Source organism: Lathamus discolor, chromosome 1 (assembly GCF_037157495.1).
Source record: "Lathamus discolor isolate bLatDis1 chromosome 1, bLatDis1.hap1, whole genome shotgun sequence".
Taxonomy (NCBI): Eukaryota; Metazoa; Chordata; class Aves; order Psittaciformes; family Psittacidae; genus Lathamus; species Lathamus discolor.
In genome coordinates, this window is record NC_088884.1 from 147911775 (window position 1) to 147935724 (window position 23950).

Here is a 23950-nt window from a genome sequence, read left to right on the forward strand (position 1 = left end):
GTTTACTTCAACAGTAAAACATTACATTTTGTACTTCTTTGAAAAATTTAAGTCAGAAGTCCTAGAACGAACATTGTAGCCTATCAATATTTTTTAATTGCATTAATTTAAATACTCAGTTGATAGCAACATACTGATACAATACTGAGAGACAAAACACAAAGGCTCAACTACTGGGCTTTCATTACATCATTACTCATTTTGCAGCTTGCATTCAAAATCATCTTGTTAAAGGCTAACTATGATCCATTTGTCATGTATATTTTATTTAATCTGTGTTTTTAAAACTAATGTTTTATTTAGTTTTCAAAATTTCATGTAGTATTAAAAATGCATGCCAACAGAAATGAATGAACTTTGGTACAAAAAAATGAAGTCTTGCTAGTTATGTTTTATTTAGCAAATACTTATTTGAGTACAGTTCTTGAGTTACATATCACTTACAATTTTGGAGTTAAGACATTTTCGTTCACTGACACAAAATTAAACAAAAGCTTTGATGTCCCAGTTCATACTCTGTGTTGGCTCAGCAGACTTCTTCCTCCCACAATTTACCATTCTTACTAACTCAGGTGGCTAATTTAGACAACTTCCCCCCCTCCCTCCCAAGTTCTTGTGCTATATGTCCAACTCAGCATTTATAATAGCACTCAAAGATAATAATTTCATACTTATGAATGTTTTAGAAAGTAAACAACTTACTATCTCATCAACTTACTATCATAACTTACTATTATGAAAGTAAACAGATTACACATAATATATTAACACACTCATTCTTGTATTGATTTAATGATACAGAGTTGTTATTTTGAAATGATACAGAAAGGCAAAAAGGGATGAAAAAGGCATGAAACCCTCCTTTTTTTTTTTTTTTTATTAAGGTAAAAAAGCTAGAGACTGCTTTGAAATTCTGAGGGGAAAAAAAAACCTTTGTGACTATGTAACCACAACTGAATCTAAGATCTCTCTCGTATTTAATGTCATATATAAACATAGCAAGGGTACATTGATAATGTAAATTGCAGCCACTGCTGTTCTTACTTACAACTTCAAATAGCAACTTCTCAAGTTTTAAATTACTGAAAAGTTTAGTCTTTTAAGTCCAGGCTAGACGGGGCTTTGAGCAACCTGGTCTAGCGGAAAGTGTCCCTGCCCATGGCAGGGGGGTTGGAACTAGATGAAATTTAAGGTCCCCTCCAACTCAAACTGATTCTATGAGATAGTAGTTTACAGTATAATAATTTGATTTCACATTTATGCATGTGTTACAAAAGTACAAACAGCTGCCAAAATTAATGCCACATGCTACTTTTTTTATACTAACAGGCATGAAACATTTCACCTGCCTTTATTAAACTAAAATCCAAGGAGAAAACATGGTTACCCCCTTCCTAAAAATAAGCATTATAGTGAACAAGTTATAAAACTGTTCTTGACACTTGGGCTTCGCATTTACAAATAAAAGACATGAAGTGATCCTGTTAGGAGCCCTTTTAAGTGTACATATGTCCTTTTTAGGAAAGATAGGTCAGCAAAGCGAGGTGGTGGAGTGGCTCTTTACGTGAGAGAGCAACTAGAATGTATTGAGTTCTGTCCGGGGTCGGATGAGGAGCAAGTGGAATGTCTGTGGGTACGAATCAAGGGGCTGACTGGCACGGGTGATACAGTTGTGGGGGTCTATTACAGACCTCCTGATCAGGACGAAGGAGTTGATGAGGCTTTCTACAGGCAACTGGAAGTAGCCTCGTGACTACATGCCTTAGTCGTCGTGGGGGACTTTAATTACCCCGATATTTGCTGGAAGACTCACACAGCCAGTCATTCACAGTCTAGGAGGTTCCTCGAGTGCATTGATGATAATTTCTTAATGCAAATGGTGGACGTACCAACTAGGGGAGCAGCGCTGCTAGATTTAGTACTCGCCAACAAGGAGGGTTTGGTCGAAGTGGTGACGGTCAATGGCAGCCTTGGCTGCAGTGACCATGAGATGGTGGAGTTTAGGATCCTGTGTGGGAGGAATAGAATACCTAGCAAAGCCACAGTTCTGGATTTCCGAAGGGCCAACTTTGGCCTCTTCAGTCAACTGCTAAGGGAAGTCTCATGGGAAAGTGTACTAGGCGGTAAAGGGGCTCAAGATAGTTGGTTAGCATTCAAGGACCGCTTCTTCCAAGCTCAGGATCGGAGCGTCCCAATGAGTAGGAAGTCAAGTAAGGGATCTAGGAGACCGGCGTGGTTAAACAAGGAGCTGCTGGGCAAACTCAAGTGGAAAAGGAGAATCTATGGATTATGGAAGGAGGGGCTGGCCGCTTGGGAGGAATATAGGACAGTTGTTAGAGGATGTAGGGAGGCAATTAGGACAGCTAAGGCCTCCTTGGAACTCAATCTTGCTAGTCGGGTTAAAGACAATAGAAAGGGCTTCTTCAAATACATAGCAAATAAAACTAACACAAGAGGCAATATAGGCCCACTGCTGAACGAAGTGGGTACCCTGGAGACAGAGGATATAAAGAAGGCAGAGGTGCTGAATGCCTTCTTTGCCTCTGTCTTTACTCCTGCAGACTCTCCCCGAGGGCCCCGGATTTCTATAGCCCCAGAAGGAGTCAGGACAAAGGAGGAGTTTGCTTTGGTAGATGAGGATTGGGTTAGGGATCAGCTATGCAATCTGGACATCTGTAAATCGATGGGTCCGGATGGAATGCACCCACGGGTGCTGAGGGAGCTGGCGGAGGTCATTGCTAGGCCACTTTCCATCATCTTTGGTAAGTCGTGGGAAACGGGCGAGGTGCCTGAGGATTGGCGGATGGCAAAGGTCACACCAATCTATAAGAAGGGCAAGAAGGAGGACCCGGGTAACTATAGACCGGTCAGCCTTACCTCCATCCCTGGAAAGGTGATGGAACAACTTATTCTTGACTCCATCACTAGGCATATCAAGGATGAGGGGGTCATTAAGAACAGCCAACATGGTTTTATGAGGGGGAAGTCATGTATGACCAACCTTATAGCCTTCTATGAGGAAGTGACTAGGTGGAGGGATGATGGTAGAGCGGTAGATGTAGTTTTTCTTGATTTCAGTAAGGCATTTGATACTGTCTCCCACAGCATCCTCATAGATAAGCTAAGGAAGTGTGGGCTTGACGATCAAGTAGTGAGGTGGATCGAGAACTGGTTGAAAGGAAGAAGGCAGAGAGTTGTGGTCAATGGCGCAGAATCTAGCTGGAGGTCTGTGACTAGTGGAGTTCCTCAGGGGTCGGTGCTGGGACCGGTGCTGTTTAATATTTTCATCAATGACCTGGATGAGGGAACTGAGTGCACCCTCAGCAAGTTTGCTGATGACACAAAACTGGGAGGAGTGGCTGACACACCAGAGGACTGTGCTGCCATTCAGCGAGACCTGGACAGGCTGGAGAGTTGGGCGGGGAGAAACTTGATGAAATTTAACAAGGGCAAGTGTAGAGTCTTGCATCTGGGGAAGAACAACCCCATGTACCAGTACAGGTTGGGGGTTGACCTGCTGGAAAGTAGTGAACGGGAAAGGGACCTGGGGGTCCTGGTGGATAGGAGGATGACCATGAGCCAGCAATGTGCTCTTGTGGCCAAGAAGGCAAATGGCATCTTAGGGTGCATTAGAAAGGGAGTGGTTAGTAGGTCAAGAGAGGTTCTCCTCCCCCTCTACTCAGCCTTGGTGAGGCCGCATCTGGAATATTGTGTCCAGTTCTGGGCCCCTCAATTCAAGAAGGACAGGGAATTGCTTGAAGGAGTCCAGCGCAGAGCCACAAAGATGATTAAGGGAGTGGAACATCTCCCTTATGAGGAGAGGCTGAGGGAGCTGGGTCTCTTTAGCTTGGAGAAGAGGAGACTGAGGGGTGACCTCATCAATGTTTACAAATATGTGAAGGGTAGGTGTCAGGATGATGGAGCTAGGCTTTTTTCAGTGATATCCAGTGATAGGACAAGGGGCAATGGGTGTAAACTGGAGCATAGGAAGTTCCACGTTAACATCAGGAAGAACTTCTTTACTGTAAGAGTGACAGAGCACTGGAACAGGTTGCCCAGGGGGGTTGTGGAGTCTCCTACACTGGAGATATTCAAGGCCCGCCTGGACAAGTTCCTGCGTGATGTACTGTAGGTTACCCTGCTCTTGCAGGGGGGTTGGACTAGATGATCTTTTTAGGTCCCTTCCAACCCTTGGGATTCTGTGATTCTGTGATTCTGTAAGAATACTGTTAGCATTTGCCATGCGATGATGGCAGTGCCTTACACTGACAGGGGTTGTTTAAAGACAAAGCATTGTGCTCTCTGTAAAACTATTTTAAAAGCATAGATCTGTGCAAAGTTTTGAATATTTGGCAATAGGCTTCTGGGAGTCTGCAGAAAATTAACTAGTAGAAACAAACTTGAATCACTGACAAGCCAGATAGCTATATTCCAGCTATTTTCTAATATTTTTCAGGAAACTTGAAACAGTAGACAAAGTTTACAGAATTTTTTTCAATCTGACTCTAAAAGTATTTGTATAAGAAAGAAAAACTTGCCTTCTTCCTCATCTAGAAGATATGAAGGAAAAAAAATGAATAGAGAAAATGTGATTAGTAATGAACTGTTAGTCATTTCATTATCTTATATCAGAAAATAACCTGATGCACTAAAGCATACCAATAACATTCAGAAAGTAACTTAGGGATTCAGAATATCATTCAAACTGCAGAAAATAGCAAGAAGAAAACGCAACAACTTGTAAAGTTGAAAAATAATAATTCCTTATTACTAAAGGCCTTATGTTCTCAGCCAGTGAACCTTTTATTTCATATTCCTCATCTCTCCTCCATGATTATACTTTTAGGAAGCTATATAATCTGTGTGAATGCAGCATTCACATTATATTTGTAAGGCCAGAAGCACACCTACACAAGATACAAATGGTGATAAAACTGATTAGCTTATTTTTCCATAAACATTAATGCTTGGATTATGCAAAAGCTAGCAAAAGTCAACATGCAGCAGTAGCAATCACCACTGAGCTGTTGGTAGCTGTGTTTTAAAACAGGGCTTGGTGAGCGCATCTGTTTCCCTTACCACTGCAAACAAACTCCCGTTTTTGGACCTCGGCTACATTGTGTCCCCGGAGGTGGGACGGCCCCATGCACTGGGTGTAGAGGCCAACCCGCGGCCGCTGTCGCAGCCAGTCAGACAGCCAGGCCAGGTGGCAATCACAGTAGAGGTTGTTGGAATGAAGACGACTGCATGGAAGAAAACATGGAAATACTTTTCAGTTCGGGAGAACAAACAGAAAAACAACCAACTTGCCCAGCCCCACCCTTCAGCAAGCAACTATGACAACGCATTGATAAAAGTTGTTAATGACGAAGCAGTTTTTCATGTCTCTCATTGGGTATCAAATGCTAATAAATAAAACTATACAAACAGCAAAATTACTTTTTATTTGTGGTCTAATTAATTGCAAGAAAAAAGAAGGCTACCAAATAAAGACACCTATCTGTAGTTTCTTTTCTCTTGTCTAAAAGAAAGAAGTAAATACACAAGAGCTTGAAAAGTGATGTGGTATTGTAGTCCAAATAATGAATAACACAAAAATGTCTCAAGTAAATTGCCCTATAGTGATAATATACTGTCAGAAAAAATAGTTAATAAAATATTTGGTTTCCAATTAGATATATCTGTAAGTCTGGCCATTATAATTCTCTATAGAAACAGCCTACAAAATCCCTTTAACAGGTCAGATTCATTTTCTGCTGAACAAGAGAGAGTAATAACTCAATATAAACTACCTTCTTTCACATCCCTTTCTGATTTCCTCTCTTTTTGTTTAATTACAGAGAAGGGGATTAGCTGCTTTTGGCTCCTAGCGACCTATGTTCTAAGCAATGCCTGAAATTAAAAGACCAAATGGCAGCAAGCAATGAAATTAAGTAAGTCGCCTCTCTGTTGGCAGGGTCCAATGCAAGACCATGGCTCCTTGCCAAGTGGCAAAAAGCACTTTGCCATTGATAAAATATCAGACAAATGTATTCACTGAATTAGGCAAATTACTTTTCTCTGGCTTGTACATTTTCTCAAACTACAGAAAAGGATGTCCACGGCTATAAATCAAATCCTTACTCAGAATCATCTGTAACAGTGTAATGACATATTGGTCCTCTTTAGCTGATATACTCAATCCTAACTATATAACTGAAAAGAAAGTGCAAGAAAACCAGAATTTAGACAAGGGGGCAAAATTAATCTATATATATATATAAAAAAATTGAATCTCTAAAGGAACATGAAATGTGTAACCAACATAAAACGATGATTTTAATAACTCGCATATCCCCTCTCTTCCCCCTGTCCCCACCCTCCCATATTAGAAAATTGAAGAAATTAAAGGCAATATATTTTCCTGTACTAACTCTTGGGTGGGTGCTTTGTAAATATAGCTCACAATACAGCACACTCATTCAGTACAATCTGTGGCCAGCTGTAGGCAAGAACACCATTGCAAATTAGAACTAATGCCGCTGAAATCAATACTGTTACACAAGTATATTCTGACTGCAAATAGGATGTTGCAGCTATAATCTAGGACTCTGTATGCCCATTTTCTTTTGTTTCCAAAATTAATTTTCAAAAGATGAAATATTCCACCAAAAAAGTGTAAATGCTGCTAATTTGATTCACTGTGATTTGTAGTTCAGAATAGAAACTATTTGAAGGTTTGAAAGAGGCAGAGACATTCATGTTTTCAACTCCCAGACCTGAAAGAATGGAAGTAAATTCTATTATCAAACTATAACTGAGGCCAGCAAAAGCCCATGGTCAGCAGTATTTAAGTACTCTTGTACTTATCCAAGCAAGAATAGTTACAATTCTGTTAGAAAATCAACAGAAATATTCACCTGCATTAAGTTTCTTCAGTTACAAAAGGTATGTTAGCCTGAGTGAATAGCCCTACTGATTTCAAAACAGTTCTGCAACCCAACATGTGTACAAGAAAATGGACAGTCTCTTTGTAAGAGTAGTTCTTTAATAGCAGAGCTGCTCTTGAACTCTGATAGAAACATCCCATTCATTTTTTATTCCAGCTTCAGTGGCAAATCTGTTTGAAAGAGAGTGTCAGGACTAAACCTTGCTATATTCTGGTTTGGCCACTCAATATAATACATATTTATTCTTAGTTCAGTATAAACATACAAAAGAAATAACTGCAAACCGTGTTACTTGCATATCCAATCTTTTCACTGTGATTTGTTTTAGAAGCCTGAAGTCTTCTGTGAAAGTCATAACCTCTAAAAATGGGGACCTTATTGTAAATGCTGACACAACTTTAATTATAATAGCACTACTGGATGATGCTATAATTTTATGTTACAAAGAATGTTGGAGAGACAGTTTAGTTTAATTAGGTCTGCTAGCAGTACAGTAATAAAAGCATAAAGATTTCCCATTTATCACATCTGACAGCCAATCAAAGATTCTTCCATGTTCCTAAATGAAATGTGACCCATTCAATAGCTTAAAGTAAAACAAATTTCTGACTTTCAAAAAACATCAATTTCTTTCTCTATACATCTGTAACATATAAAAGCAAAACCCCCCTGCCCTCATCTTTGTTGTTAGAAGGTGAGCTTTTCTGTGACTGAATATAGCACTAAAGAAAACCCAGCTGGGAAAAGGCCATGGAACCATTTTCATAGTCTTACTATCCAACAACTTTATCTCCTGAGCCCCAACTATCAGCCTTGCAGTCAGTTGTTAGCTTTACCTTTCAGAATTAGCTGTCATATATGCACACACAGACTTCATGCTCGCCATTCTCATGATACTCTGATATTTTTTTAATTGAGATTATGCTTTCTATGCCTGTATATGTACTTATAGACCACTGACAAAACTTGATAGAGGTAAAAACGATACAACAGAGTGATAAAAATGTCAGCCAGTTTCAGTGGGACTACTTACAATGTTCTGAGTTTCGGCATATGGTTGAAACTTGCCACGGACAGTCGAGTGATGTTGTTATTGTTGAGAGTGCTGCAAAGTCAAGAAGAAGCATATTAACATGTTACTGTTATCTCATATTTACTACACTTTTTAAAAAGACATAGCGAATGAAGATCATGGTGAGCTGCTTTTAGGGATGAATATCAGGAAAAAACTCATGCTTTCAGATATACTTTTTCTCCCTGATCAATCTCTAGTAAAACACTACGGTTTGATCATTCCATTAATAATTCTAAGTTATTTGAGGTCCCAGTAACCTATGATTCACTCAAACAGAGCCTCCACCAATGCTGAGAACATTTATGGCATTCAAACAAAGCTTGTCATTGTGGTGTAAAAAATAGAGTTCTTGGAGAAAATGCCTTGATGCTAGGACTCTCGCTTCTATTTTTTCAGAACCTGTATTTTTTGACAGAAGACAAAGTAAAAAGCCTGTATATTCAAGAATTTTAGGAAAAAGATTAACTCTGGGCTGCAATTAGATTTTATATGGAGCAGAGTTGCTATAGATGATCCAGAGTTGGATCATTGAGGGGTTTCTGCTATACAGTGAAAGGAATTGGGGATTTCAATACTTCAGTAAATTAGTAATTTGAATTTTAGACAAGGTGCCTGAACTGGGGACAAGAACTAGGAACAAATCTTAGCCAATTGCTAGCTAGCACAGACCCATCACACTTGGTAAGTATAGTATGTAAAGATAATGAAACTTTAGGAATGATACTGTAGTTAAATATTGTATTTAGGCTGCAACTAAGATGCACACACGCTTGACTCCAGAACAAGGAAACAAATTGTTTACTGTTTTGACTTAGAGATTACTCATTTGAACAGAATGGAGAATGTGCTCTGGGATTCCAAACACATAACTATGGCACTAATAATTCTCACTGACCATAACTCTTTTTCCTTTTTGAAACAAGAAATGTTTTATTTTTTCTTTTTTTTTTTCTTTCTTTAAAAAATACCCTAAAAACCACAGAGTGTAATTTCTGTTCAATTTGAGTAAATTTATAAGAACACAGAAAGGTAAATTCACAGCACCCCGAACAGGATCCGGCTATACACCGCCACATTAATCAAGCAATTAATTACTGGTGCAATGTGCTGTGTTTTACCTTTATGTCCTACTCATTCTCTCTTGTGTGCTCTTAGGGCTTTATAAAGAAAGAGAAGAATAATCAAAAAAAGAAAAATGGTGAATCATGCCCTTTTTCAAAACAAAACAAAAATGAAACAAAAACCAGCCAAGTGCATATATCCACAAAACGTGTCTTAATGAATAAACAACAATCAGGAAATCTTGGCAGGATTTTCTTACAGTTTCTTAATAATTTTCTTACAATGTCCAAATGGTAAGTAACAGCTCCCATAGTTCTTCCTGCATAACTTCCGCAAATGTTTTAGAATCATAGAATCATAGAATAGTTAGGGTTGGAAAGGACCTCAAGATCATCTAGTTCCAACCCCCCTGCCATGGACAGGGACACCTCACACTAAACCATCCCACACAAGGCTACATCCAACCTGGCCTTGAAAAAAAATCGTATCCTTTCAATGAAAGGAATGGAAATCAGTATGTATTTCCAAAGCAGTTAGCTGTTCAAAGAAGGTGTATCTACAAACGTTTTAATTTTCAATTTCAGATGTTTGTTTTTGCCTTGCTGTTGTATACACAAGCTATGAATTTCTTTTTGAAAGCATGCAGAAAAATATTAGAAGTAGACAAAAGGAATACATATGGATTAAATAATTTTCATAACCATATCTAATGATGAAAACACTTGATTTCATTACAGAGATGCAATTTTAAAAAGTTGGCTCAATACTTCTACCCACATGTTACACTTGTAGGTAATAGAGTGGGTTGCCTGAAAGAAATTTTATTTCTTAGATACATAATTGCCTTTAATATATTTTTAGTATATTAAAATATATATTTTCCCATAACCTGTTTCCCCACTAAAGCTGATTTTCTCTTAACAAATAAAAGAAAGAGGAAAAGCAAAAATGAAATTTTGCAGAAACTCACAGGAAGGGTTATACCTGTCATTGCTTTCTTCTTTCAGAACTGTCCTGATTTCAGGTTGATTTTGTATCTTTAACACTAACAGAACTAAGATTCTGCAATTATTTAACCAGTATATAAGACCTGTTTACTTTGGTAAACAATTCAAACTGTCACTACACAAGTTTACAACCTACATAAAAGCTTTCTCCTATGCTTGTAGTTTGAAATAATGTACATATTCTGTGCTTAGACAGAATAATTAACTCTAAATGAAAACAAAAGATGTGATCTCATTTGCTACTCAGTGCATATACAGTATGGTCTGATCTACATACCTTTTATTCTTTAAACCAAATGGGAAACAAAACTGAATTAGACATAAAATCTTCAATACTGTTCAAAATATCTATGTAATTTTTTAAATAATCATTGTTTATCACATAATTCAATATAGTGTACATTTAGTTGTATATCTGAACAATGCTAATGTTCTGTGCACATTTATTCATACAATTCTAGCTACCTACTTTTCCAGTACCCCATTATTTTAACAGGTTTTTCCCTTTTTTGCATCCATTGAAATAGATGTGAATATTTTACCACTGACTTAAACCAGCTAGGATGACCTTTTTAGAACTCTAAAAAGCATTAAAAGATGCAGTTTTTTTTTAATATATATTTAACACTTTCATTTGTAAAGACTTGTATTAAAAATCATAATAACCAGATTAAACCATCACTGGAAAAGTTATCCTGTCACATATATGAGTTCCAAAGATAAAATCTCACAGAACATCAGGTTTACTGACAGAAAACCAACAACTTCACCAACTTCATTATTAGATGTAATATTAAATCAACACTAATTTTACATTGCTTCCTACCAGAAAGCTAACAACAGGCTTGTTATTCTAATACAGAAAAAGAAAAAAAAAAAAATCAAATTTAGCTGCGAGATTCATTCACCCATAAGTAAGACCAACTATGGCTTAATAATAAAAACCTTTATCACCAGCAGCTCACATATTCAATAATTTCATGGACATACAGACACTATCTACTGCCAGTGAACCTCCTTTAATCAGAATCTTAAAAAACTCAAACCAAACCACAAAAACATATACAAGAACCCTCCCCGCCTTCAAGTTGTGATTTACCAACTGTGATTCAAACTAACATGAAGTAACCCAGTGATACACAAAGTCTTACACTTCTCCTAATATAGAAAGCCCAGAAAAAATGTGACTGACACTGCAAATATTTCAGGAATGTAGCTGGTGCCTCAGTTCCCAAAGAATCTGCTCATTACAATAACTACTTTCAGGTCAGGGGTTACTGATGATAATTTTGCTACCTTTAACCTCACTGATGGCCACTTTGAGACGGTGAGGAAAAGTATGCAAAAGAGTATTGAAGTACTAACCTTCAGTGACATAAAAATTGTATTTTTCTATACATCTAAACATTTATACACATTTAAAACATTAAAAAAGCAGTTAATGTGGACACGCAAAACATCTTAACATGTAACAGTGTATAACAGAAAACAGACTCTTTGAAAATATCCAGATTGTCAAATATGAAGCATAACGTTCCTTCAACAGTCTGAAAGATCAAATCGGTATCATAGTATACAACAAAGGCAATTGTGAAAATGCTCATCAATTCAACAGTGATGGATAATTTACAAAATTAACTGGATTCATTAATACTGCCCCCTATTTTAAAAGGAAATATATTATTTTCTTACAGTATCTGCCATCTGCTTTTTAATTTTGTTTGTTTTTAACTGTGTTTAATGGCTGTCTTACAGAGTAAAGAAGCATCTCTACCTCTTCACATTTTTTTTACTATTTTATAGCACATTGCAGTGGATTATTTTAAGACATCTTTTCACTAGACCATCCTGACACCGGGCTGCAGCTCGTAGATAAGCTTTTACATTAGTAATCCCCAGATACAGAGCTCTTGCTACAAGTAAAATATACAAGGAATACTTACAGCACTTCCAGGTCACGCAGAGCCCTGAATGCCCCATCTTCAATACAGCTGATCTGGTTGTAATCCAGTTGCCTGTTAAATAGATTAGGACGGTATTTGTAAGGGAGATGAGCGTTGGCAGTATTCAGTGCACAGAAAGCCTCCTGAAGTGCCAGCAGAGCTAGGCCACACTCACTGAAATGCGCTCGCAAATACGATCGTACGCTTGAGACTGTCACACAGCATGCTGGCCTGGATGCTGCCACAGAAATCCCTTTTTGTTCTGAACTGTCTGCGCAAAACAGCCGTGCTGGGAAAGCTCCAGTAAATAATAATTGCACCTTATATTAAATGCCAAAGGAATGCAATTTCATTACATCAAGAAAAGCTATCCATTAAAAGCTCTCAGCGTCATCTTGCTGAAACAATTTCATTAAGGTAAAGGATGGTAAATCACTTAATGTCACACACATCCCCTCGGTGACCTAACAGAATCCATTTATCAGAGCAGCCCAGCTGCATGTTAATTCCGCCTGCCGTGGCAGGAACCTGCAAGAGACACCAATTTTAGGGGTCTGCGTGTGTGTGTGCACGCCAGGACCAGGTGGGAGGTGCAGGGGGGTTTGGATGGGAATTTAGGAGAATTACCTACTAGAATATTTTCTATATTGAGAAATAACAGTGCCCAAGGTATCATCATAATTGGTTACTTATATCCTATAATTCCGCTCCAAATGAAACAAGTGTTTCTGCCGTAAACTTTGGTATGTGGTTTTCTACTTACTTTTTGCTCTCTGTCATTATATGCAGATATGACGTTGTACTGGAGCACTTGAATTCTGGATATAAAACTCAGCAATCCATCCCATACATTATTAATCTTTAAGTATCAAGTTATGAAAAATTTACATTCATTTCTCTGAAGAATATTATTACCTTTTCAATTCAAAATATTGATACAGTACATATTATCCAATTTTAAAAGTCTGCTGGAATTAGCTACTATGCAAATATAAAATCCAAGTTTCTCTGCTGATAAAAGCTTTTTGCTTTTACTGGTACACATCTTACACATTTCAGAGCATAACTTGCAAGCAAAGATGATACAACCTCACTTTAAACAAGCAGAAGATCTTCTCCAAGTCTGTAACTTGTCAGTGTCAGAGAAATATACAAGTAAATGTATATGAACAATATTAAGAAAATGAACAAAATACAAATGAACTCTGCCCTTCTGTCTTCAATTATACATTAGCTAGCAGCGCTAATGAGGCTTTTACTAAAGCAGTTTATGCAATTCTTCTGAATCTATGATAACATTTTACTTTATTAATAAATCATCGCACCCACTGTCGAATGCAATATACCAACTTCTATAAAGTTCTAGTTTCACCCATATTTTTCATCTGAATTACTACTACACAAGAATAAAATATTGTCCTAATTCTAACAGTGTCTGTGTTTCTGTGTACTGAAAGCTAAATGCAAACTATCATTTCCTGGATATGATCTTTAATCATTTTGGTGCAATGTTACAGCACAAATGTTTCAATGTTGGAATATAATATAATAATATAAGCCTACAGTCTCAGGCTCCTTCAATTTTTACTAATGAGTTTCATTTAACAATTAAGTTAGTAGCCTTTTTATTTTTAAGAGGTAAAATATATAGATAGTACAATTCTCTAACCTCTTGAACAATTTATCAAACCTATTTAAATTAGTACAATGGCATGAAATGCTAGCCTTGACACAATACAAAGAGAAATTGTTACCAGACAAATTGGAGAAATCTTCTAATGCCATCAAATTTGCCTAATGCAGTCTGCAGGTTAATCTGTAAAAGGGTGAGCTGTATGTTTGCCCATATCTTATTATCCTTAGCTGTCAATGTATAAATCAGTGTTGACACAGTTTCCCCTAAATCATCCATATTATATACACAAAGGAAAATCTTAACAGTAGAGAAAGCACTTGAGCAAATGTTGTCCTACACAAACTGAAAGGCAGATCTCTTCCACTAGACTGGCAGCAGTTGTGGTGCACTTAAAACTTTTGGACTTCTTCCTTCAGTGACCTTCCATGACCACTACCTTAGTGAAGGGTGAGTTGTTTTCATTTAAATCTTCTTACCAGAGAGATTACATTGTTTGCACTGAACTAATTAGTTCATTTCATTTTGGGAGAAGGGAAATTTGCAGGTGGAACAGGATAAATATTTCCTAGTTTTATGAGTGACTATCTTTGAAATACACCACTGTCTTTATGTTTTAGATGATCTTCCATCAATTATGACCACAATATAAAACTGTTACACACACGCCATGAAGAATAATTTGCATGTTCTTCATTTTGAAGCTACGAAAGGTACACAACTTTGAAGACCGTGTGCATGGCTGAATAGCAATTTATGGTGTTTGTGTAAAGGTAAAGATATCCACTGCATATATAATCTAAGCAGAAAGTTAGACAATATTTCAAAGAGTGTATCATTAGCTTATGATGACCCTCTAATGCTGAAGAGACTAAATTTTTTTTGGAGCAGATAGCAAGTTCCTGATAGCAAGTTGTGTGAGTGCTATGACTTAAGACATAAGCAAGAATACAAGACAAAATAAAAGCATATAGTACTATAACTTATTTTTTTATAATTTGGGGTTTGCATAATTTCATAACTTTCAAAACCACACATAAAAATCTACAATAATATAATGAAACTTTTCCCACCACTAAATCATTAAGCATATAAATAATCCTAACTCAATTTTAGAAAGCTTTTCTCCCCAGGGACAGTTCTTTTCTTTTCAAATTACTAAAACACCCTGAGAACAGAAGCTGGCCAGGAATGGACTAGCAACTCTGGTGCATGCTCATCATTCCCCTCTCCCCAGGTCTCTCCTCATCATCTCTCTTGCCCCATCTCTGTCTTGGGTCTTTTCTGTGTGGGGTCTCTCCATCCTTTGGAAAAGCACTGTTCTTTCCTGGCCCTCCCTTTCACAAAGCAGCTGATTACCTTCACCAGTGCCATTCCCATGAAGCTCATAAAATACCAAGCAATAGCTGCAACATTCAAAATCTTTCCATTGCCTCAGAGAATTAATTAGGTTTTGCACCCATATCTGCAACATTACCTGGGTATTTCATATAGTGACTAATCTACAGCTATTTCAAATATTAACGTTTCTGTGAGTTCAGCCATAAGAACTAGTAAGAACTAAATAAAAAGCATTAAACTAATAAAAAAGTCTGCTTTAAAATGTTTAAAATGTTTATGTATTTATTGGTGTTACACTGTAGAAACATATTTCTAACTTCTCTTTTCTTCCCTTTTAGCATATGTTGTCTACCAGATAATGATAAATAAATGTCTAAAAATAAACCTTGTTATCCCACAAGAAGAGTATTTAATGACTAACAAAAGATGTTGCATACATTTGAAAACTACTACCCTCATACAGAAAAAAACCCCCTGCTATCTGACTCTGACAGAGAAAACCTTCTTTACTCATTCCTAGAGGCTGTGTTAAAAGTTAGGACAATTTCAGTCAGTCTGTCTTGTTTCACTCTCCTGCTCTTCATGGCTTGAGGACACTTTGTCCTCCCATGCAAGAGAGTTATTGTGCAGCTTTACACCTTCTCCATTGTTCAGAGATTCTTCTTGTGTAGCAGCTTAATGCTAAACATTGTTTAAGAAGACATCAGAAAAAGTCAGAAGCCTTTCTAGATCCCTATGGTAACTTCCTCCCCAGTAAAACATTTAGAAAATGTTTCTAGTTTGACACTGTACACTGGATTTCATATCATTCCAATTTTTCCATGGGAAAAGAACAGAATGCACAATATTTATCACTACTTTACAATTTTTGGAAACGCTGTTATCTTGTATTTTTCACAACAGAACTGAGTTATATTTCCTATTTCTCAGTTTCAAGAGGAATCAGTAATTTCAGAGGCATTAGATGAGAAAGATGCATCAAAATCACGTCATTTACTTTAAGATTTTATCGAACTTCAGAGAACTGCTTGGTTTCCATGACTGTTACTATTTAGTGCAATTAGTCTTTCATTTGGAACTCAAGTGCTTTTTCTCTACTTGCTGTTTATTTTGCCAGTGTAGCTCATTCTGTTCTTCACTAAATATTCCTTGTAAAAGATTTTGAATAATATATTTTTTTTAACATATATAGTACAGCAAATTATTAACCTGCTTTTATCCCAAAATTAAGAAACAATACTCGCAAAACTTCTAAGTAAGGTGCGCTTGCTGATTAAAATAGAAGAAAAAGGAGAACGTATCTATGGTGCAATTGCTTCACATTCTCAAAACTGTCTAGCACTCTACTTGGCTAAACCCACATGGGTCTTCCAGTGGCAGAATAAGAAAAGTCAAAATACAGCAGAAGAATGCCATGAAAAGGAGGATGAACACAGAATGAACAATCTGTAAGTTATATAATGCAAAGATACTATCACCTTAGTATGACTTCCCAGAAATAATGCAATTTAGCAATGAGATGACAAAAAGTATCAAGTCCAATATAATGAGAGAAGCAAATACATTCCTGTTCTACTATGGAAGCCATATTAAGCCCAAAAATCATAGCATCATAGAATAGTTAGGGTTGGAAAGGACCTTAAGATCATCAAGATCATCTAGTTCCAAACCCCCTGCACTGGACAGGGACACCTCCCACTAAACATGTCAACCAAGGCTCTGACCAACCTGGCCTTGAACACCGCCAGGGATGAAGCATTCACAGCTTCCCTGGGCAACCCATTCCAGTGCCTTACCACCCTCACAGTAAAGAACTTCTTCCTTATATATCCAATCTAAACTCCCCGTTTAAGTTTTAACCCATTGCCCCTTGTCCTATCACTACAGTCCCTAATGAAGAGTCCCTCCCCAGCATTCTTATAGGCCCCCTTCAGGTACTGGAAGGCTGTGATGAAGTCTCCATGCAGCCTTCTCCAGGCTGAACAGCCCCAACTTTCTCAGCCTGTCTTCATATGTACTGTTAGAGTTGTTTATTTAAATATTAATTAGAAAATCTTTTTCTGTAGAACCATTTCTACCTAGTTACTCTACACACCAACCAACCTCTCTGCAAATCTCTATGACATCATTATATCTCCCTGTTTAGTGAAGCAAAGGCAGTCTCGCTTTCCAAAATAATGCAGATACAAAAGCACCTGAAGGCTCCTGAGAGTCCAACTAACTTGTCTATGAAACTTCAACAATGAGCAGAAAGATATTTTTTTTTTCCCATTTTCTTTAAAATTCAAATCCTCAGAAGTTATTTGCATTATTCTCAGTACTTGACATAGCCAAATAAAATTTAAAATTGAATACAAGTCGTCCTACCACAATTTATCATCTTAGTTCAAAACAATATTTTATCTCAATTTGCTTTGTAATAATATTTTATTATTTGGTACTCTTCTTAGTAAAAGCATAGGACATATTTATCATGAGGTTAAATTCACATACCATGTAAAATTTTGCGTAAGAGTTGGCACTTGACTTAGCAGATGGAACCACATCAAATTCAGCTGCCTACGACTTATTCACCTAAATTTATCATAATTCAAATAAATCCCTATTTCAGATAGATTTTTAGACCTTACCTACTTTAGACTTCTGCTCACTGGTTTAAATGCCAAAAAAAGACTTGCAAGGAAGCTCGCAATTCACATTCAGATTTCTGATTTGAAACTCCTCTTCAAAGCCAAATACTCTTCTTAATTTAAAAACATAATTGAGTTTAACATTACAAGCAATTTGGTTCAGTAAAAAGCAAACTGTTTTCAGCAGTTTAAATTTTAGGAAAGTAATATGCAATTAAAATAACAGCTTTAAAATATTATTGAAATGCTATTTACTTAAACAGTTGGAAATAACATTTTTTTCCCCCAAAGGCAACAAGGTCACTGACCTATTTGGCAACAAGAGTCTTAAGAGGCACTAGAAAAGTGCCTTTTCTTTATTCCTTCAGAAGTACTTTTGACTTAAATAAAAATTTTAAGTATACAGTGAATATATTTCACTAACATCTCGTGAAAATCTTTCTTGATGTATACCTGAAATGCAGGTGGCTGAACTGACAAGTAGTGGAATTAAGATTCAATAAGCATGAGAAATATGCCAATTTCAAATTAATAAAGCACGCCTTAGACAAGCAATGCTTTTTGATCAGCACTTGTACAGATGAATAGGCAAATATACTTCCAGTTGCAGTGGAATTTTGTGCATGATCTGAGAAGAAATCAGTAACTAGAACATCTTCAGCAGATCTCTTTTTTAACTGCTAATAAAATTGAACTTACAAAGAAAAAGAAGGTCAAATCATTGCCAACAAAGATTAATACAAAATTCAGTTATACCTTTAGTGACACTTTTGCAATCAACCTAAAAGAAGCATCAGGGCAACAACAAGTAATATTAACCAAGATGTTGAACAAGGGTTAGTGTAATGGAAATTCTGATCGGATGCTGGTGTCTGTCTCTCTTTGCTAAATCTCCATTTTCCTAGCCAATTTAATCCATGAAGCTACTACATTGCCCTGTAGCATTTATCCTTGGGGTGACAGCTACAGTGTCCCGAAATGAACACAAAGGCATCAAAGAAGAGAGCAAGCAAAACTAAGGATAGACTATGACAAGAAAAACAGGGCAAAAGACGCTTGTGGGAGATACGATTAAAATGTTCTTTGGTATTTTTGGTATCATTTGACAGTTGTATATATTTAGCATCACAATTCTGCCATGATGTTCGTGTATTCCTTTCCATCCTCTGCCAAATAACGATTACACAGTGGAAGAGAAAGTTGTAATCTTAGAAAACTTTGTGTACTTCAAACGGAAATGTCGTAACATAATTTTATCAAAATCATCAGACCAGTGGACAAAATCTAGTTATCAAAACCTGAGCACAGCACTCTTATACTTTCAGTGGTGCTTCATATTTCTTTCCTATTTAAACCCAGTTATTTTTCCTCCTAGTAACCATATTCAAAAACACAACAGGTACAAACTTATAATCTGGGCACCTAAAGCATATTCTTATTATCTTAAATACAAATAAAATTCCTTAGGTTGGGAAGATTTAAAACATCTTTCACATCCAGTGAGCACTTGTATCACCAGGGAGTGTTACAAAATCATCATTAACATGTATACTAAAAGCCCTATGTTTAATTTCCAATTTATATGATAATTCCTATTATTTTTTTTTTAAACAGTGGGTGCCACTCTGTTTTCTGAAGAACCTAACTTCTTGGTGCATATTTTTCTCCCTGAAAAAGTAGCAAATTCTGAGCAACTTTCAACATTTTTTTTCCAGAATTTGTACCCTAATTTCTGTCAAGTCCCATATCAGCTGCTACACTAAAAGTAGATTATTCTTCCAGTCACTATCCTTGAAGAGGAAAATCAAGACTCTGAGACAGAGACAATAGACTTTTTTCTTACATTTGAACTGCCAAAATATCAGATACTGGGCATCCAGTTTGGGGAGCCTGTAAAAAAAATAAGCTTCCCTTATTTTTGTCACTTTTTCTGCCTACAACTGATTAAAGGGAGTGCATCTACTGAGCCAGACTCTTCTCAGCTAAAAGATGAAAAGCAAGAAACTAACTGGAAAATAGGAAATTCCAATTATATATGAAGTAGGTTTGTGAGGCTGGATGTTTTTTCAGTTTTTTTTTTTTTTAATTCTTTTTACTATAAGGGTGTGGCAGGTTGCCCAGGTGGTCAATTTTCATAATGCCTTGTCCATTTTGCTTTTATCTTCTACAGAATCTATACTGCAGATATTATTAGGAAGATGTCTAGAAAGAAAATATCATGGCCACATTTTCTGAAAACTAGACAGATTCTTCTGAGAAATGTCAAGAGGACACTAGAACTAACATATCAGCAGGAAATCAGAAGTTCATAGTGGTATCATTAACCTTAAAGGAAACAATTTTCTTCACATAATGTAAGTTACCATCTAATTCCCATTGCTCTGCAAAGTCTAGAAGAACATACAACAAGATATTTTCTAAAGTATTCCAACTCCTGATTCAAATAGAGAAGTATTTAGGGGGAGTGAAAGAATGGTGAATCTCCATTTAGTAACATGAAATATGTAAACAGGTGAAGGTCTATGAGATTTAACAACCTTTGAAATACCTTACTAGAGCTAGTCTATGGGATGGTTATCAGTCATTGCATTTAAAAAAAGAGTCTCTGCAATTTACATTGATGTAATTAATGTTGTTACACAAAGCAAATCTTGCATTTACATGTTCTAATATAAGTTTCTTTACTCTTTGTACATTCACCCATCTCTTCCGTAAATTTGGTTTACATCTTTAACATTATGCTCAATACTGGGCAGTTATAGAAAAAATGCCAAAATTAGATCATAGAATCATAGAATGGTTTGGGTTGGAAGGTACCTTTAAGATCATCTAGTTCCAGCCCCCCTGCCATGGGCAGAGACACCCTCCACTAGATCAGCTTGTTCAAAGCCCCTTCCAACCTGACCTTGAACACTGCCAGGGTTGGGGCATCCACAGCTTCTCTGCAGAACCTGGACCAGTGCCTCACCACTCACTAATAGTGAAGAATTTTTTCCCAAGATCTAATCTAACTCTCACCTTTTTCAGCTTAAAGTTCTGTTTATGGCAATTTTCTGAAAGTATATACAAATATTTGGTTCCTGGACCTTAGCTTTATCACCCAATAGATGCTAAATCCCTTCATCAGATCATTAAGGTGGGAAAAGACCTTTAAAACCATTAAGTACAACCATAAACCTACAACTGCCAAGTCCATCACTAAACCATGTTCTGAAGTGCCTGCCACATCTACACAACTTTTAAATACTTCCAGGGATAGTGACTCAACCACTTCCCTGGGCAGCCTGTTCCAGCACTTGACAACTCTACTTGGTAAAGAATTTTTTCCTGAAATCCGTGTAAATCTCCTCTGGCACAACTTGAAGCTGTTTCCTCTAATCCTATTATTTGTTACTTGGGAAAGAGAATGATACTTGCTATAACCTCCTTTCAGGTGGTTCACTTCATATTTTCCTTTGCAAAGCGATGCTTTCTACACCTATCACTTATCAATTGCCTCCTTAATTTTCTTGAACAATGAAATAAAAATAGCAAAATTCTTGCCATCATCCTTCTCTAAGTAATGTCCAAGGCTAGATGGAAGGGTAGGGTTCAGATCTCCTTCTTGCCTAAGCTTCTGGAAAGTCACAACAGCCTGATTTAGTTACATAAATGCTGTACTAGAATCCACTCAATTCACCCTGCGAATCAGTATGATACTGACATCTGTATCTCACAATAATATAAGATGCTCTTGCTTATTAGAACATAGGTAGCATTTACAGGACAGAGAAATGTACTTCTTAGACTCTCAACTGTAGTGGGATTGTAACGATTTGAGATCAGGGGTTTTCCATTTTTTTTCCCCAGTTTTTATCTCTGGGACAACCAAGAAGGAGATAAATGTAGTACTTCTGCTATCACAATAAACTATATGCTACATATATGATTTGGATTTGTAGCAATGCTATTGCCTTTATTATTTTTTTTAATTATATCCCCAAAGTCTTTAAAGGGTGGATCTACTGTTTAATGCAAGTTTCAGACATAATTCAGGATCCTTACCTTGAAAAAACACACCAAGAGATAAATATTCCCTGAGCTAAAGATTAGCATCCTAATTCAGTTTTTGAATGGAGCTCTCTCAAAATATATTAGTACACTTATTACATTCTAAACCACTGCCCTGCCACTAGAATATTCTCAATGATGCTGCTGTTTTTAGTACAAAGTTCCTTTCTGTATCTGTATCAATTTTTAAATGCAGAAGATCATGGAAAAAATTGCAGGCTTTCCTTGTAGCCAAGCCTCTTTTAGGCCATGAATAATGATGGAACCAGTTCTGAAGAGAAACTCAAAAAACATCAATTAAACAAAGCAACAGAGCTCCTTTGAGAAGCACTTGCATGCTTCTGAACCTAATTTTCCCACTGCGCTGTGGTAGGTTTTCACTTTGAGGAAGAACCCAATCACAGATACTGTTGAACAAATCCCCCAGATTTCTAAACATCATTATCAAGTAAGCCAAAATCTTGGGCATTCATCTTTGAAAACTTTTCTCCTAACTGATTTGTGGTGAATTCAAACCTGCCCAGGAACTTAAGGGTCACTCTCTCCAGGAAGGTGAGTATATGTCTTTTAGGAAAGACTTATTTTACCACAGAAGAAAACTGTGTAAGAAAAGTAGCCAACAAGTACAAAAATAAATGCTAGCAAAACTAAATAATAACATATTTTTTCTTCCTTTCTTTTATACAAGCAAACAAAAGGGAAACTCTTAGAACCAAGGCAAAATTATTTTCTCCACATGAAAAAATTAAATATTTAAAATAGCCTGACTTTCAAATATTAATCTCAGGTTACCATACCATGGCTGTATTCAACTCTAATTCAATGTTTTAGATTTCATGTAGGGAAATTTTAGGATGCTTAAGATACAGTAAAGTATTTTGCCAAAACAAATGGTAAATGTTGGGTTTATGCAGGGATTCCTTAAGCAGATGTAAAAAGTGCTAAGGAAAACGGTATCTGATACTATAAAAGGACACTGTATTGACAAAGAATTATCATCAGAATATACACAAGAAGGAGGAAAATACTTACAGATTTTTTATGTCTACTGCTCCACGGAATGCTTTCCTTGGTATTGCTTGAATCTGGTTTTCACTGAGATCACTAAGGAAAAAAAGTATTAAAATAAATTAAAAATCTGCCATATATATTACTTTTTGTGTAAAACAAAAAGAACATATAAGAAAGTAATATCTGCAATTACAGTTTAGTCAATGCTTCCAATGAAGCTTATTTTATTACCTCAACTGATTTGCAATTGATGAAAAAGCAGCAGCAATAATAGTCCAATTATTTTACAAAACAACAAATATACATGGCAAACTAAAAGCAGAAGCATTACGTAATTTAACAATGAAGATCAAACTGATTTAATTTCTGACTGATTTAACTTTGCAACCCATTTGAAACCCACAACATCAAAAGTTTGATTGTACATTCAGTTTCATGCAAGGAAGACTTAAACCCATCAAAAAGAACAAGTATGAAGCTGTTGAGAAAAACCTATCAAGCTGTGTAATGTCTAAGACCAATATATTTCTGAATCTTTTTTCAGAGTGGGAAGCACCATATATTTTAAAAGAAGGTATTAAAAACCATCCTGCAGCAAATATCTAATGCTCCTCCCCAAAATCCCTGCATGAACAGCTGTACCACAGTATCTGAAACTAATATCTTTTCCAAAAGAGAAATGTTATTAAACTTCTTATTCAGTAATATTTTTTGCTATCAGTATAAGAAAACAGGAGATGTGGTTTTGAGGTTTCACTTCTGACAATTTCCTACCCTGGACAAACATATCTACCACACAAATGGTTCCCTTCAAAGGGGCCTATCTATCTTGGTGTCTTAAAGTTATGGAATCAGACCTTCTTTTGGAATCCTCTAGAGATGCATCTATGTATGGACAATAAGGGAAACACAAGACATTATATGAAGAGGCTCGCTTGAGCATCTCAATAAAATTTAGAAAAAATCAGATGCCTACAGGCTGTCTCTATACTAGGATTCTCAGCCTGTTTGTTAAGCAGTTTTGTCATGGGTAACTGGATTTCATTTTTCTAAAGCCAAATCAGGAGCTTCACTCTGAAAGCACATCAAATACAATCCAACATCCTAACAGGAGAAGTAAAGTTTTGCAATGCCTTGCTTTTTAGAGACATCTTTAGAAGACCTTTTTGGAGACAGCTTTTAGGAGAAACATTGCAAAATAGTGTATAGACATAAGAGACATAGCTCAAATGAAGTGAATAAGCAAGAATCATTTAGTTGATTAGACAT

At 36.5% G+C, this 23950-nt stretch overlaps 1 protein-coding gene across 3 annotated transcripts in view; it reads right to left on the reverse strand.

Moving 5' to 3' along the window:
- SLIT2 (slit guidance ligand 2) overlaps positions 1–23950 on the reverse strand; it is a 264394-nt gene that overhangs the window by 88090 nt on the left and 152354 nt on the right. For all 3 annotated transcript variants that reach the window (XM_065699857.1, XM_065699849.1, XM_065699866.1), the window contains exons 5-8: positions 22703–22774; positions 12017–12088; positions 7963–8034; positions 5080–5243 (exon numbers count right to left, since the gene is read on the reverse strand). In XM_065699857.1, coding sequence (XP_065555929.1) covers positions 5080–5243; positions 7963–8034; positions 12017–12088; positions 22703–22774 — 380 coding nt within the window. The remainder of the gene's footprint in view (positions 1–5079; positions 5244–7962; positions 8035–12016; positions 12089–22702; positions 22775–23950) is intronic.